This window comes from Palaemon carinicauda, unplaced genomic scaffold (genome assembly GCF_036898095.1).
Source record: "Palaemon carinicauda isolate YSFRI2023 unplaced genomic scaffold, ASM3689809v2 scaffold105, whole genome shotgun sequence".
Taxonomy (NCBI): domain Eukaryota; kingdom Metazoa; phylum Arthropoda; class Malacostraca; order Decapoda; family Palaemonidae; genus Palaemon; species Palaemon carinicauda.
Genome location: NW_027168538.1, coordinates 221820 through 230000, shown reverse-complemented (window position 1 = coordinate 230000; position 8181 = coordinate 221820). Strand labels below are relative to the sequence as shown.

Genomic DNA, 8181 nt, shown 5'->3' with positions numbered 1-8181 from the left:
TGATAAACGAAAAGAAGAAAAGAGACGAAGCATTAACGTAAACATTGTATTATCGGGACTCGAGTCCATTCAATGAAAAGATAAACTGAAAAGAAGAATGTAAATGTTTTTAACATTGAAATAGCTTCAGTAATGTTTAAAGGAAAGGATACATCAGTTAATAGACATAATATATAAGAGTTATGATACATAGTTCATTTTGAATATCGAACTGCATACGTTAAATTACAAATATGGATACGTGTGGCTTTAAAACTATATATATATATATATATATATATATATATATATATATATATATATATATATATATATATATATATATATATATATATATATATATATATATATATATGTGTGTGTGTGTGTGTGTGTGTGTGTGTGTGTGTGTGTGCGCGCGCGTGCTAAGTTGATCAAAGTCTTTAAAAATACACGAAAAATGACTCCATCAGTATAACCTAAGTCTAGAGATCTTGGGTATAGCAACCGTTAATATATGAAATTAAAGTAGACAAACAAAAAGATGATACTATGTAATATAAGCAGTATATATATATATATATATATATATATATATATATATATATATATATATATATATATATATATATATATATATATATACACACACAAAACGAAATAAAACAATTTCCTAACTCGCAGCAAATGTTTTTTTATGTCGAATAAACTAATATAAATCTCTCTATAGTTTACATATGAAAGACCTATTTAAATGTTACTGTTCTTAAAATATTTCATATTATTCATAATTTCTCTTGTAGTTTATTTATTTCCTTATTTCCTTTCCTCCATAAGCTATTTTCCCCTGTTGGAGCCACTGGACTTATAGCATCCTGCTTTTCCAACTAGGGTTGTAGCTTCCATAATAATAATAATAATAATAATAATAATAATAATAATAATAATAATAATAATAATAATAAGATATTACAGTAAAATTCCAGTTATCTTCAGATAAATCGGTCAACGCTCAGTTAAGAAAACAACTCTCTCTCTCTCTCTCTCTCTCTCTCTCTCTCTCTCTCTCTCTCTCTCTCTCTCTCTCTCTCTCTCTCTCTCTCTCTCTCTCAATGCAGCATAAACTGTGCTGTTGCCTTTGTTACTGAATGTATCATTATACATACATACATACACACACACACACACACATATATATATATATATATATATATATATATATATATATATATATATATATATATATAACACTAAAACAATTCATGCAGTAACGTTTTACAAAACTAACATTTTTAGCTTATTTTACTCTACAAAAAAATAAGTCAAAGAATTAATACGTAAAAAATAAAATAATATTTACCTTCATGTTCATATGGATGTTCAATGTAGACTTGATTCAATAAATAAAATATCTTCGCCTTATTTTCCTATAAGATTTGTTTCACATAAAAGTTAAAGATATTTCGTACCTCGTAACGGACATTAAGAAATTAAATCTTAATTATTTCGATTTGCCTTAATATGAGATCATAATTCAATCATATTTAGTGAGAATGTCAGTAGGCCTACGAACTATTCCAAACCAAACTGGTGTTTTAAACGTTTTTAATTGTCACTTGAATTTTCATTAACAACTGGACGATATTTCGTATGATTTTCAAAGTTCATCTGCCGTGCGTAGAACAATTTCCGTTAGAGATAGCCTGGAGAACTTGCGTAGAACAACTTCCGTTATGTAGGCAGGAGAACTTGCGTAGAACAACTTCCGTTAGAAGTAGCCTGAAAAACTTGCGTAGAACAACTTCCGTTAGAGATAACCAGAACTTGCGTAGAACAACGTCCGTTAGAGATAGCCTGGAGAACTTGCGTAGAACAACTTCCGTTATATAGCCAGGAGAACTTATGTAGAACAACGTCCGTTAGAGATAACCAGAACTTGCGTAGAACAACTTCCGTTATATACTCAGAACTTGTGTAGAACAATATCGTTAGAGATAGCCTGGAGAACTTGCGTAGAACAACTTCCGTTAGAGTCCGAAGAACTTGCGTAGAACAACTTCCGTTAGAGATAACCAGGAGAACTAGAACTTATGTAGAACAACTTCCGTTAGAGATAGCCTGGAGAACTTGCGTAGAACAACTTCCGTTAGAGTCCGAAGAACTTGCGTAGAACAACTTCCGTTAGAGATAACCAGGAGAACTAGAACTTATGTAGAACAACTTCCGTTAGAGATAGCCTGGAGAACTTGCGTAGAACAACTTCCGATACATCTCGCCAGGAGAACTTATGTAGAACAACTTCCGTTAGAGATAACCAGGAGAACTTGCTTAGAACAACTTCCGTTAGAGACAGCCCGAAGAACTTGCGTGGAACAACTTCCGTTAGATCTCGCCAGGAGAACTTTCGAGAACAACTTCCGTTAGAGATCGCCAGGAGAACTTGCGTAGAACAACAGTTAGAGATAGCCTGGAGAACTTGCGTAGAACAACTTCCGTTAGAGATAGTCAGAACTTGCGTATAACAACCGTTAGAAATAGCCTGGAGAACTTGCGCAGAACAACTTCCGTTATAGATAGCCTGGCGAACTTGCGTAGAACAACATCCGTTAGATCTCGCCAGGAGAACTTCGCGTATAACAACTTCCGTTAGCTCTCCCCAGGAGAACTTATGTAGATCAAGAATAGCACGCTGGAAGATGAACAACTGGCCAGAGTCCAAGTGGAACGAAGAACCGCCCCAAGAACAGTAGAGAAACGCTGTTGCTACCAGTGAACAATAGTTACGGCAACTGCCTGTAACTCCCAACCGCACTTTCCGGAGTCCGAACACTGACTGAGGGTCTGAGGCAAAGAGAGAGAGAGAGAGAGAGAGAGAGAGAGAGAGAGAGGAGAGAGAGAGAGAGAGAGAGAGAGAGAGAGAGAGAGAGAGAAGTGGTGTTCTTTATTTTCTTCTCCGTCAATAAACAGTTTCACACAGGCCCTCTTCTGGGTGCAAATTTGTTCAATGTGAACTGTTATTTCCCTTTCAAATGTGTACACGCAGTTTATCGTATATGTGAACTGTTTATATGATTATATGTGTGAAAGGAGTATGCTATAGTAGATATATCTTTTATATATTATATAAAAAATATACAATTTCTTTGCTAATATGAAAAGCAATGTTACGCTACTTGTATATACTAGTACTAGCTTTTCCTGGATATTATTATTATTATTATTATTATTATTATTATTATTATTATTGCTAAGCTATACGCCTAGTAGGAAAAGCAGGATGCTATAAGCCTAGGGCTCCAACAGGGAAAATAGCCCAATGAGGAAAGGAAACAAGGAAAAATAAAGTATTTTAAGATCAGTAACAACATTAAATTATATCTTTCATATATAAGCTATAAAACTTAAAAAAAAAAAAAACAAGAGGAAGAGAAACAAGATAGGATAGTGTGCCTGAGTTTACCCTCAAACATGAGAACTCTAACCTAAGGTAGTGGAAGACCATGGTATAGATATAGAGGCTATAGTACTATCCAAGACTAAAGAACAATGGTTTGATTTTGGAGTGCCTTTCTCGTAGAAGAGCTGCTTACTATAGCTTGAGAGTCTCCTCTACTCCAACTTTCTTCTTGTGAATTTTTTGTAGATTTTAATATTATATTAGACACAGCAATGTACACTCGAGCACACTATTCTATCTGATTTCTCTTCCTCTTGTTATATTAAAGTTTTTAGAGTTTAAATATATGATATATTTATTTTAGTGTTATTATTATAAACTTCTCTTGTAGTATATTTCCTCATTTCCTCTCCTCACTGAGCTATTTTCTCTGTTGGGGGTTGTAGCTTAGCAAGTAATAATAATAATAATAATAATAATAATAATAATAATAATAATAATAATAATAATAATAATAGGATTTATTTTTATAGGCCTACTCAGAAGACCACATGGTAAGCGGGTAATGAAAAAAGTACAGCAACATTACTTGCTTGAAATTGTTTAAGTACAATCCCGGGCTCAACAAGGCACTAGAAGAGTTGGAAAACCCAGGCCTATATGGCTGAGGACTATGAAGCCTGAAGTGGGAGATGATGAATGGAGAAGTATTGATTTAGGAGCTCAAGATAGAGACGACTGGCGAAATCTAACAGAGGCCATTTGCGTCAACAGGCGTGGGAGGAGATGATGATGATGATGTAAAATTACTGTTAATAACCGTTATTTGTGACGGCCAAGTGAACCAGTTATCAATAGACCATAATGAATAATTGCCTATCTATCTCTAACTTCGAAGACTGAATAATCAACTTTTGTAGCGAAGATCTTGATGTCTATTCTCAATCTATGTTTTAAGAGCTACCTCGTATGGCTTCCAAGTCACCACCGCTGTTCGTAAGTTTAGCGAAGAAGAATTAAACACTTATAGTAACAATTGTCTTTGATTATTTTTCTTTTCAAACTCATTTAGTTTGATATAGTACCTTGACTGTTATTTTCATAATTAATTTATTCCTAAAAATCTGTATTTAAGCTCATTCAATTCTCCGATTTTGGCTAGGCCTATTTGCAAAGTTGTCGTTTCTTTAAGTATTCCGTCTAATATTATTATTATTTGCTAAGCCACAATCCTAGTTGAAAAAATTAGATGCTATAAACCCAAGGGCTCCAACAGGGAAAATAACCCAGTGAGGAAATAAAATAAGTAAATAAATAGAATAGTGTGCCTGAGCGTACCCTCAAGCAAGACAATTGTAACAAGACCTTTGCAAGACCTACATGATTTGTTCGTCATATACTTTCATAAGTATTTAGTATCACAGCGCATGCGTGATGTAGGCTATAGTAATTCTCTTCTATAATTTAGACGTCCTGTTATGATAATTTGATGACTCATTGATGACTTCTTGCATTTATCTTAAACTCTATTCTGGTTTTAATAGGCTGCTATTGTAGTTCAGTTATTATCGGCGTAGGCCTACTCTTTTCTTTTCTTTAATCAATCTTGTCTTTTGTTTATCGTGGTTTATCCTTTTTAAGTAGCATTTTGGGTAGATTTTAATAGATAGTTATAACAGTCAATTCTGCCGATAACACAATTAATAACTGTTTTCTTTACAGAATATTCATCCAGATATTTCTTTATATAAGCAATATATTTAAGGTAATATCCAGTGAATCTTACTACATTATTTATTCAATCATTGAGATACAATTACAGTCGATTGTTACTGTATGGACATAGAGTCGTGGTATGACAATTGAAACAATATCCAACAGATTTTGTAGATTTGAGAACAAACCCAGCGGAAGAATATAGGGAGTTAAATGGCAGGTCAGGATTAGAAATGAAACTATAAGAGAGATTACTCGAGTGCCATATGTGGAGGACATCATAGTGAGGGGAAGATGGAGATAGTTTGGGCATGCTCTTTGCACTCCTCAAGAGATTAATTCTCCAATTTTCAACTGGGCTCCACAAGGCATTAGAAGAGTGGGAAGGCCTAGGCCTACGCGGCTGAGGACTATGAAGCGTGAAGTGGGAGATGAATAATGGAGAAGTATTGATTTAAAAGCTCAAGATAGAGACGACTGGCGAAATCTAGCCGAGGCCCTTTGCGTCAATAGGCGTAGGAGATGATGATGATGATGATAAATTAGGCCACGAACTCAACTATAGGGACCAAGTTGTCATCTACTATTTATTTTGATGTCATCAAGGTATCTTGAACTGTTTTTATTCCTGCTTCCCAGATTTGTTTTATGAAACTTATTAAGTTTTCTTTCTTCTCAATAGACGATTACAATATCGGTAGGCCTACTTTGCGATTTTGTATTCCTTCCATGCACTTTTCAAGTTTACTTTTCCTCTTTACGCCTTTTTTTCTTTCATTTTCTCCAAAGTCTATCCTGTCGAACTAAGACGATATGTCCTTAAAGTTATAGTCTTCGCCATCAATGGCTAATTTCTTTTACTTATATTGCTTAATGTGCTTTAAGGGCTGTTATCCTGGTCATATCATACAATGAATCAATAATTCTAATAGCCAGGCCTTCTCCGTCATGAGGCTCAATACTACACAGTATTCTAGAAGTTTTATCCCAGCTGTGACCAAGTTGTGGAATGATCTTCCTAATCGGGTAGTTGAATCAGTGGAACTTCAAAAAGTTCAAAACTTACAGCAAATGGTTTTCATGTTGAAAAGGCTGACACAAGTCTTTTTATTGTTTATATATGACATATCTGTTGTTATTTTTTAAATATTTTATTTTGATTGTTCACTACTTCTTATATCGTTTATTTGTTTCCTTATTTCCTTTCTTCACTTGACTATTTTTCCCTGTTGGAGCCCTTGGGCTTATAGTATCTTGCTGTTCCAACTAGGGTTGTAGCTTAGCTAATAATAATAATAATAATGATAATAATAATCACTATGTATGCACTATAGACCTATGGGACCTACAATATCTGTTTGTCTTGTATATTCTTAGGTATTTAGAGTACCATACAACTTTTCCCAGGCTATTGTTGATTCCATAATATCGAAGCACTTAGCAAATAAGAAAGTCTCCAGATTTTTGTAATCCGTAATATCTTCTGTCTATTGGATGTTTAGTGGAGGCTTGCTATATAGTCTGAGTACCACATATTTGACAGCTCTAGAACCTACAGAAGAGATAGCCTACATCTTGGTTGATATACCTTGAAACCACATGTGACTATTCTCGTGCCGATACGACTCGTTGACTGCACGATATTTAACGATTCTCTAAGATATTTCGGACGTCCTGTTCTTATAACTTGATGAGTCATTGCACATATATAAAACTCTATTCTAACTTAAATAGGCAACCAGTGTAATTCAATTATTGTAAAGATAAGCCTTTTCTGGTTGAGACACCATTTATCAATCTTGCTTCTTGTAATTTCTTAAGTTGCATTTTGGGTAGATTGTCATAGATGGAGTTACAGTAATCGACCCTGGTAATAACAGTTAATCACAAGTTCCTTTACAAAATATTTATCCAGATAGACACTCATGTATACAAGCAATGTTTCTAAGGGGGTATAAGAAAGAAATGGGTTCAGATAAACAGGGCATCAGCCACCTGTTGAGATACTATTGCTATAGAGTTATTGGGTCCTTTGACTGGCCAGACAGTATTCCATTGGATCCCTCACTCTCGTTACGGCTAATCTTTTTCTCTGCCTACACAAACACTGAATAGTTTGGCCTATTCTATCCACATTCTCCTCTATCCTCATACTTCTAACAACACTGATATTACCAAACAACTCCTCTTCATTTATGGGATTAACTACTGCACTGTAGTTGTTCAATGAGCAATTTCCTCCTGGTAAGGGTAGAAGGGACTCTTTAGCTGTGGCAAGCAGCTCTTCTAGGACACTCCAAAATAAAGACAATGTTCTCTAGCCACGGGTAGTGCCATAACCTCTGTACCATGGTCTTCCACTGTATTGGGTTAGAGATCACTTGCTTAGGGTACAATCGGGCACATAATTCTATATTGTTTCTCTTCCTCTTGTTATTTTGAAGTTTTTATCCTCTTGTTACTTTCCAGTTTTTATAGTTTATATATGAAATATGTATTTTAACAATATTATTGTTCTTAAACTTCTCTTCTAGTTTTTCCTTAGTTCTTTTCTTCACTGGGCTATTTTCCCTGTTTGGAGTCAGAATTATAGCATCCTGCTTTTCCAACTAGGGTTGTAGCTTAGCAAGTAATAATAATAATAATAATAATAATAATAATAATAATAATAATAATAATAATAATAATAACAGGATTTGAAAGGGTGTTGTATTTTTCCTTTCCTCACTGAGCTATTTTCCCTGTTGGAGTCAGGATTATAGCATCCTGCTTTTCCAACTAGGGTTGTAACTTATCTTACAATAATAATAATAATAATAATAATAATAATAATAATAATAATAATAATAATAATAATAACAACAACAGGCTTTGAAAGGGTGTTGTAAAATAACATCAATGGCAGGAAGAATGTGTTTCACTTTAGAGTCAGGATTATAGCATCCTGCTTTTCCAACTAGGGTTGTAGCTTAGCAAGTAATAATAATAATTGTAATAATAATAATAATAATAACAGGGTTTGAAAGGGGTGTTGTAAAATAACGTCAATGGCATTTCCCTGTTAGGGCCCCTGAGCTTATAGCATCCTG

The 8181-nt window shown here is 34.2% G+C and overlaps 1 protein-coding gene across 1 annotated transcript in view; it reads right to left on the bottom strand.

The window, feature by feature from the left end:
- The window catches only part of LOC137635235 (uncharacterized), an 80396-nt gene extending 78738 nt beyond the window's left edge, over nucleotides 1-1658 (bottom strand). The window contains exon 1 of the mRNA XM_068367691.1: nucleotides 1340-1658. Coding sequence (XP_068223792.1) covers nucleotides 1340-1351 — 12 coding nt within the window. The 5' untranslated portion in view covers nucleotides 1352-1658. The remainder of the gene's footprint in view (nucleotides 1-1339) is intronic.
- Between the last annotated feature and the right edge of the window lie 6523 nt (nucleotides 1659-8181).